This window comes from Marmota marmota, unplaced genomic scaffold (assembly GCF_001458135.2).
Source record: "Marmota marmota marmota unplaced genomic scaffold, marMar, whole genome shotgun sequence".
NCBI classification, from domain to species: Eukaryota; Metazoa; Chordata; class Mammalia; order Rodentia; family Sciuridae; genus Marmota; species Marmota marmota.
The window spans coordinates 5,890,914-5,911,187 of NW_026000048.1; the positions used below are offsets into that span (position 1 = coordinate 5,890,914).

General features: G+C 43.0%; 1 protein-coding gene and 1 long non-coding RNA gene across 9 annotated transcripts in view; one reads left to right on the plus strand and one right to left on the minus strand.

Moving 5' to 3' along the window:
• The window catches only part of LOC125619552, a 20,111-nt gene extending 12,127 nt beyond the window's left edge, over positions 1-7,984 (plus strand). For both annotated transcript variants that reach the window (XR_007351086.1, XR_007351085.1), the window contains one exon: positions 7,856-7,984. This is a non-coding gene — a long non-coding RNA (uncharacterized LOC125619552). The remainder of the gene's footprint in view (positions 1-7,855) is intronic.
• On the minus strand, positions 1,030-19,795 carry Ankrd16 (ankyrin repeat domain 16). Of its 7 annotated transcripts, XR_001504550.2 has the most exons (9): positions 18,631-19,795; positions 17,362-17,582; positions 15,322-15,364; positions 12,770-12,878; positions 10,709-10,870; positions 9,426-9,504; positions 7,838-8,021; positions 4,523-4,596; positions 1,030-1,577 (listed from the first exon to the last, which is right to left on the minus strand). XR_001504550.2 is itself a non-coding variant. In XM_015495166.2 (7 exons), the coding sequence occupies exons 1-7, from the start codon at positions 18,942-18,944 to the stop codon at positions 7,864-7,866; spliced, it is 1,086 nt and encodes a 361-aa protein (XP_015350652.1). In that variant the 5' UTR covers positions 18,945-19,795; the 3' UTR covers positions 7,823-7,863. The 7 variants fall into 7 exon arrangements, 6 of the variants coding, with proteins under 6 accessions (XP_015350652.1, XP_048668588.1, XP_048668591.1 ...); XM_015495166.2 differs by lacking the exons at positions 1,030-1,577; positions 4,523-4,596 and having other exon boundaries at positions 7,823-8,021; XM_048812631.1 differs by lacking the exons at positions 1,030-1,577; positions 4,523-4,596 and having other exon boundaries at positions 7,823-8,021; positions 17,362-17,746; positions 18,631-19,130.
• Between the last annotated feature and the right edge of the window lie 479 nt (positions 19,796-20,274).

Here is a 20,274-nt window from a genome sequence, read left to right on the forward strand (position 1 = left end):
CAAGGCCCTCAAATCAGAATCTGCATTTGACAAGACTGTCTTTCAGATGGACACACTCAGATTAGGAAGCACTAGATCCTGTTCCCTCCTTCCTGCTCAAGGACCTCACCCCACACAATGGTCCCTTTCTTCCTCATTGCCCCTCCCCACTGACTCCTACTCTCAGCATTCAAACTGTAAACTGTAAGGTGATCCATTAAAGAAAATACTGTCCCACACCATGACCCATAGTTCTTTCTATTGCTTCATTTTTCAGCTCCAGTTCCGGTCTTCTTGTTCACTCTTGAAACTTTTCTGATTAGATTTTTGCCACTTCACGGAGACCACACTGGGAGGCTCCCAGGGCCTATGCTGTGAAGTCAGTCAGCTGGGCCTCCCTTTCCCTGACTCACAGCACTGCCCCAGCTGGACATTCCTCCTCCATTTACCATGTGGCCTGGCACTGGCTTCTCTTAATCTCTCCCTCCTTCCTGCTACTTCTTTTTGTCTCTTTTCTGGTCTTCTTCAACTTCAGGGGCCCATATTCTGCAGTGTCCTGGGTTCAGGTCTAATCAGCTGCTCCTTGCTTATGCCTTTGATGATCTCATCCATCAATGCCATCTCTGCATGACTCCTGAAGCTGACCACCCTGACCTCTCCCCTGAGCTCCACCTCTTCTTGCCAGCTGCCTCCTGGACTACTGCACTTGGACCCCTAAAGGGCAGTCCACACTCTGCGAACATTCAGACCCACACTGCAGACCTTCCTCCACTCCAGGTTTTCCTGATCAGCAAGCAGCAGTTCCACCCTCTCATTTGCTCAGGTCCAAGACTTGACCCTTTCTCTCATCCCATCCACTCATTAGCAAATCCTGTTGGTTCTACTTTCAAAACACATCATAAAGCTTCTGATCTTTTTATCCCGTCATCCTGGACCAAGTTACTCTTCTGTTTCTTGGTGGTTATTGCAATGGCTTCCTAACCAGGCTCTTTGCTTCTGCTCAACATCCAGAATGATCTTGCTATTAAAATAAATAAATAAACAAACAAAAAACCACCCAGGTCAGATTTAATCATTCCTCTACTCAAAACCCCAAAATGGCTTCCTCCCTCTTCCCAGAGGAAAACAGTCCAAAAGGGCCTTTGCAGTCCAGCCCTGACCTCAGCCCCAGCCACTTGCTCCCTGCTTACTCATTTCTGCCATGCTGGCTTCCTTCCCTTTTCTCCAACACACAGCCACTGTTGGCTCTGTGTGGAATGTTTTCTCACAGCTAACAATGTTTTCTGCTCAGAGAACCAACCCTTGGCTCTTCCTGCCCCTTCTCTACATTATTCTCTTCACACTAATCACCACCTGGTATATAACCACCAGTCTGAGGTCTACAGGCTATCTCCCCTTAAAACTGGAGTTTGTGATGAAACTTGATTCTCTGCTTCTGTTGGCTGGTGGAGTCTGTGTAAGCTGCAGGCCTTTGCAGCCCAGAAAGCCTGATTCTTCTCCATTACCACTGAGTGGTGAGTTGCAGATCTCAGTACTGCAGCTCCAGTAGAATTCAGCAGCTCACTGCCAACTTCTTTCCAGGTTTTTGTCTTGCAAATCTAAAGAATGAAATTCATGAGACAATGGAAGGCAACAGTGAAAGGGAAAGGAGTTAGGATTCATTCGAGTGTGAAGAATAGAAACAGAAATTTTGCACAGGCAAGAGGAGACCCCTACAGCAGTTGCTGCCTGAGTATGCTAATCTAGGAGTTTGGCACATGGGTCAACACCATTGGTCCAAACTTAATGCTATTCAGGGTTTGGCAATGTTATTGGTTAACCCTTGAGCCTGAACATTCATTCAGGTCTGCCCCACTTCCATTTTCCTGCTGCTCCATGGGAAGTGGGAGATTGAGCTTGTGGGATCACGGATGCTCCAGGGTTCTGACCCCAGAAGGACTGCCTGAGTGGGATAGGTTGGCACGCCCAGGCTTGCCTCTGGCTCTGGCTTGATGCACCTCAGGCCTGTGCCAGCAAAGCTGGATCCACACAGCTGAAGCCTGTGCTGGACACCTGCGCTCCTGACTGGGTTGCCACTTTATCACTCTGGGACAGGGGTTGGATTTTCCCTGACCACAATGAGTCGAGATCTCATCCAGGCTGTCTGGTGCTGAAGCCTCCATGCCCGGCACACAGCGGGTGTTCAGTGTTTGATAACCAAGTGAACATAGATGATCCCATTTAGGCACTCTCATTTAGAGGTGAGGAAGCTGGGGCTTAGAGACAGTGGTGTAAATCCTCCAAGGCCATATGATTAGCTGTTGGCTGGAGTTTGAATTCAGAGCACATACTGATAACTAAGCTATGCTGCTTCTTTCCCACCCTGTGAAAAATCTCTGAAACAGTAAAACCCTGTGTAAAAGTGAATTATCTTTGCTATTTTTTTAAAATGTTGATTCAAATACTTCATCCCCGCACCCCGCCCAAGGTGTTCTGAGCCCCTTAGAAGGGAAGCCTGGAGGAAGGAGAAGAGATCTAGTTTACAGAAGACATTGTGCAGGCTGAAATGCCAGCAGAGATGCCTAGCTTGATGGGTTCAGGCTGGAAATTGCACAGAAGTTAGGTGGCTGATAAATGCCATCATTCCATAATTCCTTTCTCAGGAATGCATAGGCCTGACCTCATTATGACCTGTCTAAGGGATGGTTAAGGGGTTAGGATTCTGTAGACACTGAATGATGGGTCTAGCCATGTGTGTCAAGCAAATCTTTCCTTTCCCAGCTAATGTTAGAGGCTAGGCCTTGTTCCTACCTCATTTTCTTCTCAATATAAACTATATCACCCATTCTAATTGAATCTTGATCACTTCTGCATGTTGCTGGTTTATGAAAGCAATTTTAAAAAGTGTAAGACTATCAAATAAAAGTTCTCATTATTATAGGAAATGTAATATACATATTTCATCCCCTTTCCCCAGTCCTGACATTCAGTGATTTGCCTTTCTCTCTCATTATCTTCACCAGGCCTTTCTTTTCTTACTAATCTCTCTAAATAAGAGATATTACTTCCACTTCTGCATATGAGCCATCCCAAGGTCTCCTGACCCTGTTTCCCTGACCTGCTGAGGGACCTCGCTAGCTCAGAGGGCCCAACTTGCTGCTTGTTTCCTTCTCACTGTTGGGTCTTCCCCTCTGACCATAAACATACTACGCTCTCAGCCCCTCTGAAAAAAATCTTCTGTCGGGCTGGGGATGTGGCTCAAGTGGTAGCGCGCTCGCCTGGCATGCGTGCGGCCCGGGTTCGATCCTCAGCACCACATACAAAATAAACATGTTGTATCCGCCGATAACTAAAAAATAAATATAAAAAAAAAAAAAAATCTTCTGTCCTTCAACTACCTTATTTCTTTCATCACCATTCAACACATCCAAAAGATTACAGGCTTGCTCAAGCCCCTGCATGCCTCGAATGCCTCCCAACCATCTACTGTGCCTGGGGAGCAACCCGACAGCCGTTTCCCCCTCCCTTGATTCCTGCTTTCAGTCGAATCTGACAACACCTTTCTGACTATCTTGTCTATGTCCTATCTTTAAAAGAACCTCAAAACAACTAAAATGTCTACATAAAAAAATCGATGTTGGGTTGGGGTTATAGCTCAGTAGTATAGTGCTCGCCTCACACATGCAAGGCCCTAGGTTCGATCCTCGACACCACATAAATAAGTAAAATAAAGTCTTGTTTAAAAAAAAAAAATCAACGTAGATGATATGATGGAGCTTTACATACTGATAAAAACAAAGTTTACAAACTTTTTAAGAGCATAAAAGATTTGGTTATAATATAAAGTTAGGGCGGAACACTACATATACAGCATCAGCTTAACCATAGGCTTTTAGACAAACTGGGAGGAAATAAGAGTGGTTACAACTAGCTGGTGGAACTGTGGAGTAATTTTTTTTTCCTTAACTATTTCCTATACTTTACAATAGCCTTTTAAAGAAAAGTCTGGGAGAATACAAAGAACATTTTTCTGGCCTGCTATCTGCTGGTGAATTCCAGCAAGGCCTGGGTTGAACTGCATTTAGTGCCTTTTCCACCCTTTCTCATCTCTTGGGTTCCTTTGCTTAATTCTCAAGTTTCTTGTTTTTTTTTTTTTTTTCTTTTTGGTACTGGGAATTAAACTCAGGGGTGCTTAACCCATTAAGCCACATTCCCAGCCCTTTATTTTACTTAGAGACAGGGTCTTGTTTTATTGCTTAGGGCCTTACTAAGTTGCTGAGGCTGGCTTTGAACTTTGATCCTCTTGCCTCAGCCTCCTAAGCCACTGGGATTACAGGCCTGCACCACCGTGCTCAGCACTTCTCATTATTCTTTAGCCTGAGTTTTGTCATTTCTTGCCCACTTTGTAATCCCTTTTCTATCTTGTCTTGTAAATATTTTCTCATATAATTTTTTGAAGGAAGTATATGTTAGGTCCTAGCTATTTCCAAGTGATTGAAATTCTTACTATTAGTATCTCTTGTTGAAATTTTGGCCCTGATTGAGCTTCATTATACATACTCACCATGGGGAAGGTGTGCTTTGAGAACGAGTCGACAGCCCTCATGGAAGTGGGTCTTAGCCGAGTGGCCGAGCGCTCTGGTGAAAGTGCAGTAAGTTATTCAGGATGAGAGGCACAAAGAACCACTATAGGCAATCACTGGCCCTTGGCTGAATTGGCAAGAGCTCCCTGGCAGCTATGCGGAGGGCAGATTTGAGAAGGACGGGACTAGAAGCAGGAGGAGTAATTAACAGGCTGCTGCAATAGTGGTCTGGGGTGAGAATATGAGAGCCTGAGCAGGGAGTCATAGCAGGCAGAGTGGGTTCGACAGATTGGTGAGCTATCCAACAAGTAGAACTAACTGGGACTTTTCATGGAGGGACCCCAGGTTTCCAACCTGGATGGCCTGGTGAACTGTGGTTCCCTCAGTGGAGGCAGTGAATACAGTGTGAATTTAAGTGGGTTATGGGCAAAATTAGATGTTGAGAAATTAAGTGTAAGGGTGCCTTAGCAACCCCCTGTAAAACTGTACAGCAGGCAGTAGAAAAGAAGGGCTGGAGAGAGATTGGGATGTTACTGATATCAGGATGCAGCTGAAACCAGAAGAATGGATGAGATTGCTTCAGGAGCAAACAGGACAGGGGATAAAAGCTGGGAAGAGAAGCTGGAGCATACCAGCAATTATGGGACAGGCTCTAACAGAGGAGCTCACAAAGGAGACAGAGAAGGAAGAACCAGAAAGAAAAATCCCGGAGTGAATTGTCACACAAGGCAAGAATCTAGAAGACAGAAAGCACTGATGATTGGAACTCCACTTGATTACTGGAAAGGATCATAACATAAGGGCTGAAAATTCATTACTTGGTTTGGCAGTTAGAACGTCCCTGGTGTCCTCACTGGGAATAATTTGCACAGAGTAGCAATAAGGAAGCCAGACTGCAAGGGGCTGCATGGAATCTGAGAGTCCAGGGTACCAAGGGTAGACTCTTCTTCAAAGGAGTGTGTATGAGACAGATGTTTCAGATGCACTAATAACTAGAAGAGGCTGCAGGCACAAGAACCAGAGAACGAAGGGAGACAATTTGTGTAAGATGCTTAGCACAGATTCTAATATATAGCAAGCTCTCAATAAACACAGATTGTTACTATCATCCTTCATTAACCATATATTAAAATATACTAACATTTTAGCTTAATATTTTATTTTTATAGGCCCCATAGTTATATAGTTAACAAAGATGACAAAAATTCCCATCCAAGGTGCTTATATACCAATGGCAGACAATAAACAAAATAAATAACTGAAATTACATGGTATATTTGCTAGGGGTGGATGCTAAGGAGAAAAACTAGGGGAAGACGATATTAAGTGTTGAAAATAGGAATGAAATTTGAGATAAGAAGCCTTAAGTTAACTTTTAGGTAAACACTTAAAGGAAATGAATATAGAAACTATAATTAGGAAGTGAAGGAATACTATTAATTATCATCATTATTGCAATTAGCATCCTTAATATATTATTATTACAGAAATACATTATTATCATCTATTATTACTGCTCTCTTTGCTATAATGAACATTGTTATTACAATCAATGCCATCTCTAGCTGCTGAGTGGTTACAGTAGTGGTAGTCAAGTTTATGTCAAAAAGGTATAAAGAAACTAGAACTACTGGGAAACAAAAGTATAACATAATGTGTTAAAATCACTGGCCAGAGCCAGTGGTGGTGCCCGTCTGTAAGTCCAGTGGCTTGGGAGGCTGAGGCAGGAGGATCGTAAGTTCAAAGACAGCCTCAGCAAAAGTGAGGTGTTAAGCAACTCAGCGAGACCCTATCTCTAAATAAAATAAAAAATAGGGCTCGGGATGTGATTCAATGGTCAAGTGCCCCTGAGTTCAATTCCTAGTACTGGCCAGTTTGTATTGGCAGAAGCAAAGGGACAAATGGTAGATGATTTTGTGCAGGTGAGAGCTGCAAATAAGATGCTGTTCTGTGTGTGCACTAGAGGGAAGGAAAGACAGGCCAGCACCGGCTGGGCTGTGGACCTTACGTCACATATGGAATACCCACACTTAGGATCATCTTCAGACCAAAGATATCAAAGGGCACTGACACAAAGATATCTCTGAAGCAACAGGAAAATTGGCACTGGTATCTCAAATCAGCACATCAGCAGAGTGTGTGATTTAGAGGACTGTGTTTCTACTAGAACATTTATTTGACAGTCAGGGATAGGAATTCACCAATACCATCTGGGAATAGTTAAGAGGAACTGGAAGTTCTTGCTATTTACCAAGACAAGCACAATGCTGAGAATAAGGTGGGTGTATAATAAATGAATTGTACTAAATAAGAGGATTAAATCTTGCAAATAATTGATGCACACCATTTTTTAAAAGTCTAATTTGGATTGATAATTATTCTTTGCAATTCAGAGAAAATGATCAAAAAAGAAAGAGGAAAGGGGAAAACAAAAGAAAACAAAAAGAAAAATAATCTGAACGCCTGAGGATTCATCCTAATCAGCTACAATATTTTTTAAAGTGATACGAGCATATCACTCATCAACAATCAGAGACTTCACTGGGCTTATGAAAGGGGACACAAAAACCTATATGTTTTAAGAATAAAACCTCATTCTTCAACTCAGGTTAATGTAAATTTTTGGAAACATCTTAGTTGTATTTTCTAGGTGTATTTATTACTTGAAGGGGACCAAGAATTTGTCTATTAAAACAAACAGAAAGTTATAAAGTTATAAAAAATGTTATACAGATTAAAACTTTATAACCTAACTAGCAATATTTAGAATATAGATAAGTTTTCATTAATTCTTTGTGTCTGTTTAAACAGATAATAAGCATTTCCTTCCTAAGAAACCAAAGTCGGATCACTGTAATGGCCAAGTAAAAGTTTATGAAGGAAGAAGTTGAATAGGCCAATTATGTTTTATGGTTCAAGCTAATAGCAATTGATGTTATCATTGCCTTACCATATAGTATTTATCATAATACACTTCATAACAGTGTATATGTTACATTCATGCATGTTATATGCTTCTCTAAGCATTTCAGAGACTGACTTCATAGACATTAGCAACTTCTACCTTAAGGATAGAAAAACAAGAAATGTGGACTATGGAAAGGTTGTAACTGTGCTGGGGATTGCACAACATGTCAGTTATGGAGTCAGGAACACAGACTCCTGGCCATCCAGGAAGTCTTCAGCAGGAGAGGAACATGCCGAGGGAAGGCAGGAAGAGAAGAAAACATCAGCTACTGAACACTTTCAATGAGTCTGTTAATGACTTAAGATGCAGGACATCAATTATCACATACTTTATTGTCTCCTTTTAGAAACATCCTTATGCCACCTCACTGTAATCAAAGCCCTGAAGGACACCTGCTGTCTTCATGAGCTGCTGGGCCAGGGTTCCTGTTATGTCGGCAGAATCCTTCAGCCCTGACTGCAAGAGAAACTCCGCACAAACCAAGTGCTGACCCGCACAGGCCAGATGCAGGGCTGAGGGGAGATAAAATAACATGGATTTAGAACTTGACCCCCTACAGCAATGCTGACCTCATAAGTCAACTGTACCCAACAAAAATTTTGGTTCATTCAATGATTTGTATTTTATACTTTTTCATCCATCCCCATGACTTTACCTATACTGGACTTGCAGTATTTTTTTTTTTTTAACCTGATTGGGTTAAAAGATTTTTTTTTGGAGGCAGAGGGTACCATGGGTTGAACTCAGAGGCACTCAACCACTGTGCCACATCCCAGCCCTTTTTTGAATTTTATTTAGAAACAGGGTCTCACTGAGTTGCTTAGCACCTCGCAATTGATGAGGCTGGCTTTTAACTCCTGATCCTCCTGCCTCAACCTCCCAAGGTGCTGGGATTACAGGCGTGCGCCACTGTGCCCAGCCAAAAGATTTTTTTAAAGATAACAAACCAGTTACAGAGGATTTAAAGAACCTTTTCTAAAGCAATGGAAAAAAAATTAATGAGAAATAGGATACTGATCCTCCTCATCCTCACTCCTGTGTGCCATTCAAAGGCAGTTTCAATGGCATGGAAATTTTTCTCAATGTTTTCTTGAATTCTTTTTCTAAGTAAAAATCACCATGAATAAGTACCACATGACAAAAAGAAAACATGTTGACCAATATTCCCTTCTAGATATGCTGAGAGTCTAAGAGCTTCACTGCTTCTGTGCCTGATCTTGAGGAGCTAGCCTGCATAGCCCTGGAGCCAGAATCTATCATCTGCAAGTCTTTGAAGCATAAAGATCTCAGTAAACCCTTACAGGATGGCCTTTGGCTCAATGGATACTACTTAGAGGGTTTAATTCTAAAGTCCAAGCTTAAACTTAAAGCTCTGAGTGAGGTTGGGGATGTAGCTCATGGTACCCACCATGCACCTCAGCAAGTACCTAGCACACAGAGGAACCAATTCCCAGCACCAAAAATAAAAAAGAGAATTAACTTTGAGAATATATTTTTGAGACCTTGCTCTTGTCCACCTCAACAGCAGGTGTCCTCATGAATTAGATACAAAGTGCTTTGATGGCACATATATTGCTGTGGTTTAAAATAACAGTAAAAAGGGCAGTGGTAATGAGCAGTGGTCATCATCATTGTCATGATAATAGCAATAGGTTTATAATTTTGCAAACAAAGGAAAATTTATTTTGAGGAAAAGTTGCTGAGCTACTGGAAGAAAAATATTAAAACCAGTGTGTGGGGGTGTGTGTGTGTTGTCTTTTTTTTTTTTTTTTGTATTACCTATGTGGTTATGGGGATCAAACCCAGGGCCTGTATATGTTAGGCAATGTTTTACCACTGAGCTATACCCACACCACCTCCAAACCCCAAACTAATGCTTTTAATATAAAAGTAGGTGGACTGTTTACATTGAATACCTGATCGATTTCTTTCATCTTTAGCGTTGATGTCAGCACCCAAGAACAAGAGAGTCTGAATCGTGCTTATATGTCCTTCCTGAGTGTTGAAACAAATTCATTACCACTGTGATGAGAACAAAAGAAAACCTTTACACACAAACTCTAGTGCATATTTGGCTCTTTTTAATAGTCAACTCCTAAAACCAAATTTTCATACTTAAGGAAAGACTCAGTATATCACTCTCAATTAATAAAACAATAAATAAATATCTTGGCAATATTTAATTATTAGGATATAGATGATCAAGTTTGTAGGCTAAATTATTGACCTAATACAGTTGGGTTTCTGAAAATGTAAGAATTATAAATCTTATGATTTATATAGAATTCACAATTTCAAAATTTCCCAAGCAAATATATGCTTTGCTATAATCTTTAGGGTAGAGATAAATTAAAAAGATTGTAACCTCTTAGAAAAGAGAATTCTATTATGGCTAGTATTATCATTTATAAATTTCTTTTTGTACTGGGGATTGAACCTAGGGGTACTTTACCTCTGAGTTATATTTCCAGCCCTCCAGCCCTTTTTTACTTTGCGTCAGGGTCTCCCTAAGTCACTCAGGCTGGCCTCAAACTTGTGATCCTCTTGCCTAATCCTCCAGAGTCTCTGGGATTATAGGTGTGTACCATCATGCCCATCCATTTATAATTTATACATACTTTGTCTAGCTGATGAGTCTGTTAGTATGTGGAGAGACCAAAATCAAGGATTCAGCTACTATCTTTCTATGGAGGAAACTAGCTTTCTTCCTTTGGTAGTGACCACACAGGAGAGTGTAGTTGATTAGGGGGGGAAAAAATCCTACTTTTAGAAAAACAAATCAAGGCAGGCAGCCACTGAATAATGTATATGTAACACACAGAACTCAAGAACACTTAGAACAGCTCCCTTTCTAGTGAAGAAATTTTGCTTATCTTCAGTGCTTTATACATTGGAGAGAGCAGTAAATACAACTACTTTGCTTTAGTTAAAGATCTTAACTTCTGAATTCCAGTGTAAGACTAGGGAGCTATAAACTGCATACAATGAATCTTTATCACATTAACATTATTCCTGAAAACAAAAAAGTTGGAAGGGAGGCATAAAGTCAGTGTTGTATTTAAAGAGATAAAGGATTTGGGAATCAGGAACATGGGCAATTTCTTTCATAGAGATGGAGCCAAACAAACCAGGACCAATGGAATAAATGGAATAAAGCAAGCCTACACAGGCAGAGACAACATCACGAGAACAAACCTACCTTAGCTGCAAAATGAAGTGCTGTGAGGTGGGTTGTTGTTGCTCTTGTATCTACATCAACACCAAGATCAGACACCAGGAATCGGATGGCTTCGTCTTGCCCAGTGACTGCTGCCCTGTGCAGAGCCTGGGCCCCCAGGCTATCCTCAGCTGAAAAGCAAGCCTAGGAGACAGGAGGGAAGAGCAAAGGTAAGCAGCAGAGGAACCTGGGTCCATATACCTGATAACATCTGGCAGTACTTATTTACTTAGTTGTCTATGTTTCTCTGGGCAGAGGATACAGAGCTTTTGTCTGATTCTCAAAGGACTCTAACCATAACCAAAAAAAAAAAAAAAAAAAAGGTTAAGAGCCAGTGTTCCCATAAATACAGTTATCTCATATTAGACAAAGGCACCATAAATATACATTGGAGAAAACTATAGCCTGTTCAACAAATGTGTGCCGGGAAAACTGGAAATCCATATGTAGCAGAATGAAATTGAACCCGTATCTCTCACCCTGCACAAAACTCAATTCAAAGTGGATCAAAGACCTAGGTGTTAGACCAAGGACCTTCACCTATTAGAAGAAAAAGTAGGCTCAATTCTCCACCATATCAGCTCAGGAACTGACTTCCTCAGTAAGACTCCTAAAGATCATGAAGTAAAATCAAGAAATCAATAAATGGGATGGTATCAAACTAAAAACTTCTTCACAGCAAAGGAAACAAGAATGTGAAGAGAGAGCCCATAGAATGGGAGAAAATCTTTGCCACCTGCATCTCAGGTAGAGCATTAATTTCCAGGATGTATAAAGAAGTAAAAAAAACTCAACACCCAAAACCCAAATAATCCAATCAATAAATGGACAAAGAAACCAAATAGGTACCTCACAGAAGGAGAAACATGAATGGTCAAAAAAAATATGAAAAAATGTTTAACATCTCCAGCAATTAGAAAAATGTAAATTAAAACTATACCAAGATTCCATCTCACTCCAATCAGAATGGCAATTATCAAGAATACAATAAATGTTGCAATGAATATTGGTGAGGATGTGGGGGAAAAGGTTCACTTACACATTGATGATAGATTTACAAATTGATGCAACCAGTATGGAAAGCAGTACAGAGTTCCCTTAGAAAACTTGGAATGGAACAATCATTTGACCCAGTTATCCCACTCCTTGGTACTCAAAGGACTTAAAATCTGTATTTTAAATGCAGCCACATCAATATTTATAGCAGTTCAATTCAAAATAGCCAAGTTATGAAACCAACCTAGGTGCCCTACAACAGATGAATGGATAAGAAAAATGTGGTATATATACACAATGGACTACTACTCAGCCATAAAGAAGAATGAAATTATGGTATTTGGCAGTAAATGGAAGGAACTGGAAAATATCATGCTAAGTGAAGTAAGTTAGTCCCAAAAAAACAAAGGCCAAATGTTCTCTCTGATATGTGGATGCTAACATACAGTAAGGGGGATGAGGGAATAATAGAAGTTCATTGGATTAGACAAAGGGGAATGAAGGAAAGGGAGTGGGGATGGGAATAGGAAAGATAATAGAGAGAAGTGGACATAACTTTCCTCTGTTCATATTTGAATACATAACAAGTGTAACTCCACATCACATATGACCACAAGAATGGGGTCCTAATTAGAATACGTTATACTCTGTGTGGGTAAAATGTGTCAAAATACACTCTACACTCATGTATATCTTTTTTTAAAAAAGCCTATGTTGCATGCTATAGTGTCAAAAGCACTGTAAGAGTCAGTTTGTTACTATTATTACTATCAAAGACCTACTATTTATTGAATACTTAACTTGCTAACTGCTCAGTGTACATGATTATTTCATCCCTGTAGGAACCTCCTGAATAAATGGAATTTGTTCCCATATTATAGATGGGAACATGATATATTGATGCTTAAAGAGGCCAAGGGGTACCATGAGGGGAACTTGCCAGAGCTGGGATTTGAACCCAGAATCTAAATAATGATTCAGATTCTCATCCTATAATCTAAAATTTGTAGGAAGAACCACAGGAATATAACAAACCCATTTTTATACCTCATGCTTTTTGAGGAGCAGTCTGGCTATGTCGATGTGTCCACACTGAATTGCATCCATAAAGGGGGTGACACCACAGCTGTCTTTGCAGTCTGGTTCATACTGACACCTAGAGCCAAAACCCCAAATGACAGAGCTGAGAACAGTCACCACTTCAAACATAATGGGCAGTTGGTATTTGATCACCTGCAGGTATGCTATGTGCTTTACAACAACCTGTGATGACCTGTGTGTTCTCATTCTTCTCCCCATCTCAGTATCTCAACTGAGCTCTGGACCTTCAGGAGCACATGTTGGTCTTCCCCAGAAAACACGCTCCTGTCCTAGCCTTCTCTGACCTATTCGATGGCACCATCTCCTCTCTAGTTTGAAGCCTGCATCTTTACTACTGCCTTTCCACTACCGCCATCCTTGTGTCTCCTTATCTCTTGTACCCAGTTACCCACATCTCTTAATTCTGAAGTCAAACTACTTTTAAAAATCTGTACCCTTCTCTCTGTCTCTGCTTTTACTCCTTAAGACTAAGTCAGTTGGCAAGAGCCTCCCAATGTTCTTGGCACCTTGACACCTGCCTTGCTATGCCATTCTCCATAGTAACCGTGGTCCTCCCTCCACAATGCAATGGACAAAGTCACTCCTGCTTAAACCATTCAACTGGTGCCCACTGCATAAAAGACAAGATCTCAAACCTCACAGGAACTCCAAGGGCCAGAAGCATGTGGCACCTGCTCATGTCTCCAGCTTCCCCCAACCCTGGGCTTGCCATGCTCCCTTCTGTTTCCTGGTCATCACGTTGTGGAGCCCTCTCCTGCCTCGGCATCCACTGGGCCTTCTGCTTGGAACATTATAGCTCTACTCCTCTCTTGGTCAACTCAAACTTTTCCTTCGAGTCTCATGTGAATGGAACTTCGCCAGAGGCCTTTCTTTACCACCCCCTAATCTACCCAAAGACTTGGGTTCTCTCCTAGTGTCCCATACTTTTCCTTTGTAGTATTATACTTTGTAATTCTATGACAATTATTTGTGGGATTACTCATTTATACTTGCTTCCATATTAGCCTACAGGTTCCACTAGAGGAAGGACAGTTTATCATTCAGAACCTAATACATGAAGATGCTTCAAAATGTTTCTTAAATGAATAAAAGAAGAAATACTTATAATCTGCAGATAACCAAGTATGTTCCCGTTAGGCAACTCCCCACCTCCCCCGCCTTTCTGGCAATGTAGGGTTAAGTGCATTTTAAGTGCTTTTCTCTAATGATATGCTACCTCAGGTCATCTCTTTCACTCTGGCCTCAATTATCATTTCTATATCTAGGAGTCCCACATTTCTATCTCAGCCCTTCTGTTTCTCTACCTCCTGCTTGAAGTTTTTGCTTGGATACTCTCAACATGTCTACAGGTGAAATTATCTTTTACCCAAATCCACTTCTCTGGTGTTCAATGTCTAAGAAAGTGGCACATGTACCACTACCCTGAAAGTCATCTAGACTTCCCATGGACACCTGAAAATCATCCTTGAAGCCTCTCCTTCTCCTTCATTCATGTATTTATTGTGGTGCTAGGGATTGGATCCAGGACCTTGCACCTGCTAGGCAAGCAGGTAGTAGGCACTAAGGTAAGTCCCCAAGTCCTCCTTCATCCCCTTTGTTTTTCACCTAAACCTATGCAGTCTACTTCTTAGACATCTCCAGATGTTTTTCTTCATCCCTCATCATCTCCCCAGCCCAGCTACTATCATTTCTTTCTCATTTCACTGCACCAGTCTCCCAAATAGAAAGTGCTTTGGAAAGCACCTTCCTACCACCCCTTACCCCATTTTGTAAACAGAGGATTGAGGATCTTTGAAAATAGTTAATATCTTATTATCCCTTGACTCCAAACACTTCCATATTATTTCATGTGCTTTGAACAAAATCTAAACTTTCTAACATGGTCCACAGTGAGTATGCTCCCTTCACTGTTTAGGCTTCAGCACATCAGTTTCTCAAATGTCCTACAGTTTTTCCTGGCTCAGAGTATCCACAGATGCTGATACCTCCATCTGGATGTTTCCTTGCCTCCAAGTGGCAGCCAATGTCTATTCCTCCTTCAGGTGAGAAATTCAGTGTTTCTGGGTGCTGAGATCCCTACTTCTAGGCAAGTGAGCCTTCCTGTTATTTGCTCTCTTAGGGATCCTGCAGCTTCTTGCAATGCTAATCAAACTTACAGAGATTGTCAGTCTGTCTTCTTGACAGTCTCTGATTCCATGAAGGCAGAATTGTACCTGCCTTATATCTGTTGTAGCCCCTCTATTGATACAGAGCATACTTTATATTGGGCACTAAGTGAATATATGTATATTTGTTGAATAGAGAAATAGATGATTTTTCTCTCATCTGTTTGATAGCTATTTTGGTTTTACAGTCTAAGAGTTATCTACTATGTCCTGTGTTCATTTTTTGCAAGCTTAGTTTGTTTCTTAATCTGCTTGAACTTCTTATGTAAGACCAATATTAACTCCTTGTTAGAACTAACAAATATTTTCCTCCAATTTACTGTTTGCTCTTACCTCTCAAGAAGCACCTTTACTGCTTCTAAACAGCCATGCATTGCTGGGAGAAGAGAGTTGAGAATTAGAGCTTTTTAGTGCATACATAAAATGCTTCTTGACTGGGGATGTAGCTCAGGGGTAAAGCCTTTGCCTAGCATACATGAGGCCCTGGGTTTGATCCCAAGCACTGCAAAATAAATAAATAAACAAATAAATAAATAGAAATAAATAAATTTCCCCTTATGGCTCTCCTCTCTGCCCCATTCTTTTGTGTGTGTGTGTGTGTGTGTGTGTGTTTATGGGGATTGAACCCAGAGCCCTGTGCATGAAAGGAAAGCACTCTACCAACTAAGCTATATCCCCAGCCCTCTGCCCCCATTCTTATCATTATGACTTATAGGAAGGAGCACCTAAATTGATTGTTATTGTCCTAGAAAAATAAAACCAACTGGAAAAGCAGTATTTAAGTCAGCTTTTTCACATCTGTGATCAAAAGACCTGACAAGAACTATTTTAGAGGAGGATTAGTTTATCTGATGCTCACACTTGGCTCTGTGGTAGAGCACTTTCCTAGCAGGTAGTAGGTATTGATTCCATCCTCAGTCCACAGATAGCCAACTCTATTGCTCTGTGCCCGAGGTAAGGTAGAACATCATAGTGGAAGGGAGTGATTGCAGAATGCAGTTCAGGACATGATAATCAGGAAGCAGAATTCCACTCACCAGGGACAAAACACAAACCACCAAAGTCATGCACTCAATGACCCATCTCCTCCAACCATACCTATCTGCCTATAGTTACCACACAGTTAATCCCCATTAAGGAATTAATGCACTGATTAGGTTAAGGCTCTCGTAACCAATCATTTTACCTCTGAACTTTCTGGTCTCACACATGAGCTTCTAGTGGACACCTCATATCTAGACCATAACATGAAGTAAAGAAAAATGTTTTCATATTACAGGTATATAACCAACACTTGATTATCATGTCACAGGTATTGATTTTAGAGAAACTAAAAGGTCTGTATCCTAATTCAATGTATTCTCTGGAAAGCTAAAGGTTATCTTTCAAATTTCTTGTTCTAGACTCTTGAGTCCTTTACTTTATTTTAAAGACAGAGTCTTGCTAAGTTGCTTAGTTGTCACTAAGTTGCTGAGGCTGATCTTGAACTTGCGATCATCCTGCCTCAGCCTCTTGAGACAGTGGGATTAGAGGTGTATGCCACTGTGCCTGGTCCCTTAATATCCTTTTATGTCACAGTAATTTTGCTTTTTCCTAACATTATGGTGTTACTAAGGATCTGAAGACAGTCTTTTTTCCACCTGTCTTAGTAACAATATGAAATGAAAAAAGAAAAAATAGCAGCAGCTAGTTATTCTGTGCTCATTATGCGTAGAGGATTATACTAAAGGATTTACATAATCATGCTCTTAAACCCTACAACCCTGATACATAGACATAATTAGCATCATTATTTTGCTGATGACGAAACTTGTCCAAGAGACAGACTAAGGTCTCTGCCCTAGGTCAAAGACTCTGTAAGAAACAGAACCAGCTTACTTACCTTACTTGCCATCTAACTAACTAGGGAGCATAAGATAGATACACAAGGTAAAGTGAATTAACACAAGAAGGGCTTGCTAGTCAAGTTATATTAGCTTTAGAACCTTTACCCACATCTGGGGGAGTGGTGGCACATACCTGTAATCCCAACAACTTGAGAGGCTGAGGCAGGAGGATCACAAGTTCAAGACCACGCTCTGTAACTTAGTGGGCTCCTAAGCAACTTAGTGAGACCTTACCTCAAAAATAAAAAAATAAATAAAAATAAAGTGGGCTGAGGGATATATGTCCGTTATAAAGTGCCTCTGGGTTCAATCCCCAGTACCAAAACAGAAACGAAAAACAGAACAAAACTATAATGTTCACATCCTTGACCTCTATTTTCTCAAATCGTCCATTCCTCTGTGGGTGACTTGCACAAGATGCTGGGCAGTGCTGGCTGAAACAGACTGCACACGTGGGCCTGCATGCCTACAGAGCTGTAGACTGTACCTGCAGTGTGCAGAGGAGTTCTTCTAATTTTGCTCTCTGTCTTCCATGCATCCGGGCAAACAGTGAGCAGATACTGAAGGATCAGAGGGTCACCTTCTCTACTGGCAATATGAAAACTGTTCCAACCATCTTTGTTCTTCAGGAGTGGATTGGCTCCGTGTTCTACAAGGTCCTGGATCACCTCAAGATTCTTCCTTGTGCAAGCCATCATCAGAGGAGTCCTAAGGCCAACCAGGATAAGCTGTCAAATGAAGGCAGCTGAGACATTAGCAGAAGGGACCAGGTCTTTGGAAGGGCACATCCTTGGCACAGATGGAAAACTTTCTTACAGAATTCAGGGGACTGGAAAATAGTTTTGACTGGCAACTTGCCTGCTGTGAGAAGCCTGGGAGAAATAACAAAAGGGAAAAGATGGTGATTAATGGAAACCTACAGCAGGGAGGTACCTGAGAGGCCAAACTGTTTATGAGCCAGGATAGAATCAATTATAACAGAGCTAATAAAAGCCATAGATGATCCTCAAACATAACTAGGTCTTCTTTTTCACCACAGTGGGGAAGATGTACTTAACTATATGGCTCTCTTCCTGCGGCAGCAGTGGTGGTTTTGCAGTGCTGGGGATGGAATCAGTGCCTACTACCTGCTAGGAAACTGCTCTGCCATAGAGCCACACCCCTAACCCTCTTTTATTTATTTAAATCAGATCAGGAATCACTTGAAGGTAGGAACTTCATCGTGTTGTAAGCCTTAGGTTCTTTGATTTGAAAAAAATCTGATGCAGCAAGCACTAAAAATAATGTCAATCAAACAAAATGGGATTTATTTATGTGATGGTAGTGTACCTTGACAGTGGTGGTTATGCAAAGCTAGACTTGGTAACATCACATAGGTTCTACTCACACCGCAAGTGTAACTGATGAAGTTTGACTATAATGATTGTAATAATGTCAAAACAATGTAACTGGGGTAGTAATCTAGCTAGACGAAGTGCTAGAACTTTATACCTGGAGCTAAGAGCACTGCACACAATTCACTGTTTGATTATATTTCATACTGTCTCACAAAGGGAAGTTATTGTTCTCCTCTGTTAACCCCAGGAGGGCAGGAAAGTTGTGGCAGGACGACCTTGCTGCTGAGCAGGTCTCTAGGATGAGAACTAGAAGCTGAGAAAAGCTATCTTGTCAAGGGGACAGACTTAATAAGTACCCGAAAATCTGATTCTGCCGTAAGTGATAAGGCGAAATGGTTTTCTGGATCCCGGCCACCTACCAGTCGGCTTTCTTCAGGCTATCCACAGCTGCCCCTCGGGCCAGCAGGTAGCGCACGCAGTCCCGGTGGCCCATGGAGGCAGCCTCGTGTAGAGGCCTCTTGTAGTCTCGGTTCGCGGCCTCAATGTCCATGCCCCAGGCTTCGGCCAAATAGGCTAGGATGTCCAGGCGCCCGTGACGGGCTGCACAGTGGAGGAGGGTGTCCCCGGCCGGTCCTTGGTAGCCTCTAGCGTCCTGCAGCTCCACCTGCAGGGCAAGCAGCTGGCCCTCTTGCACCAGCCTGCAAAGTCGCCGCGGATCCCCGGGCCCGGCCATCACCGTTGGCCCGGGACGAGTGGGAGGGACCCCGAGCACCAGTCCTCCTCAGCTGGGGCCCCACTACCGTAGGCTGGGCGAAACTGAGAAGTGACAAGAGATTCCACTTTCTGATCGTAACCTTCCTCCGCGACGAGGTGCCGGTGCCGAGGCCCGGCCCGATTGGGCAACGAGAGAGCAGCCGCCCCCAACACCCTCAAGCCACTTGTTCTGGATGTGGGGAGGAGCCGCGATTTCCAGTATAGGGTGGTGACTCCTCAAGGGGACAGGACAGTCGGCGGTGAGCACGCATGCGGGCCACTCTAGTTGGCGCGTTCCAGACGCGCGCAGTAGTCTAGGCGGAGCCCTTGGCAACAACAACCCAAGCAGCTCGGTACGAGGGTGCATCTGTTGTTCTGGAGCTTCCCCTTGCACGGAAGTGATTGCAGGCCGAAAAGGTCAGGATGTGGGGTGTGGTGCTCTACCGCCTAGCCGTGAAGCGCTACAGAGAAACACGAGCGGCCTGACCCCGACCCTCAACTCTGCCGAGACAGGGGTAGCTCCGGAGGAAGCCGGGCCGGACCGTGACCTGCTTTCACCGGCCGAGCCCATGCGGCTCTTTTTCCCGCAGCCTGTCCGGCTCACGTCTTCTGTAGGGATGAGTGCGGGGCTGCGGTGCGCTGGGCCTCCCACTGCCGAGGTCTGACGCCTACGGGTGGTGTTCCTGTACTCTGCCCACTCCTCACCCAATCAGCAGCGGTACTTGGCTACCTCCCCGCCGCTACAGCTGTAGCTCCCGCGGGAACCCAGGCAGCTCGAAGGAACTCTGGGAAAGTTTCCTCTAGCCTCTCCGCGCAAGCGGAAGCACGGACAGGGCGTGGCTCGCTGGCTGAGGCCGCGTCCTTTACATTCGTGAGTTTCTATTGGTCACTGGGGCCATCCGTCAGCCTGTTCCTCCGGTTGCGAGTCTCTATTGGTTCTTGGGGCAGTCCGTCAGCTCCGGCGGCGGGTGCTTCCCTGGGCTGAGACGGGGCGGAGCTCGCGGAGGAAGTCGGCGGCCGTCTCTGCTTGCTGTCTGGGACGGAGGAGGAGCTTGCTGCGGGCGACGCTGGGCTGGGCGGCCAGCGGCGCGGGCCCGGAGGCAGCATTAGCGAGGGCCCGGGTCCGGAGTGCCATAGTGCGTGAGACCATAGACATGGCAGGGATTCTAGGCGGGGATCCGTCGCGTGGAAACTTAACCTATGGGGCTTTGCCCGGGGGTCCCGGCCTCGGGGGTGGGGCCCTAAGTCAGAGGGCGGCTCGGGGCGGGGTTGGCGGAGGGTAAGTGTGAGTGTCTCCCGGGCTGGTGGGT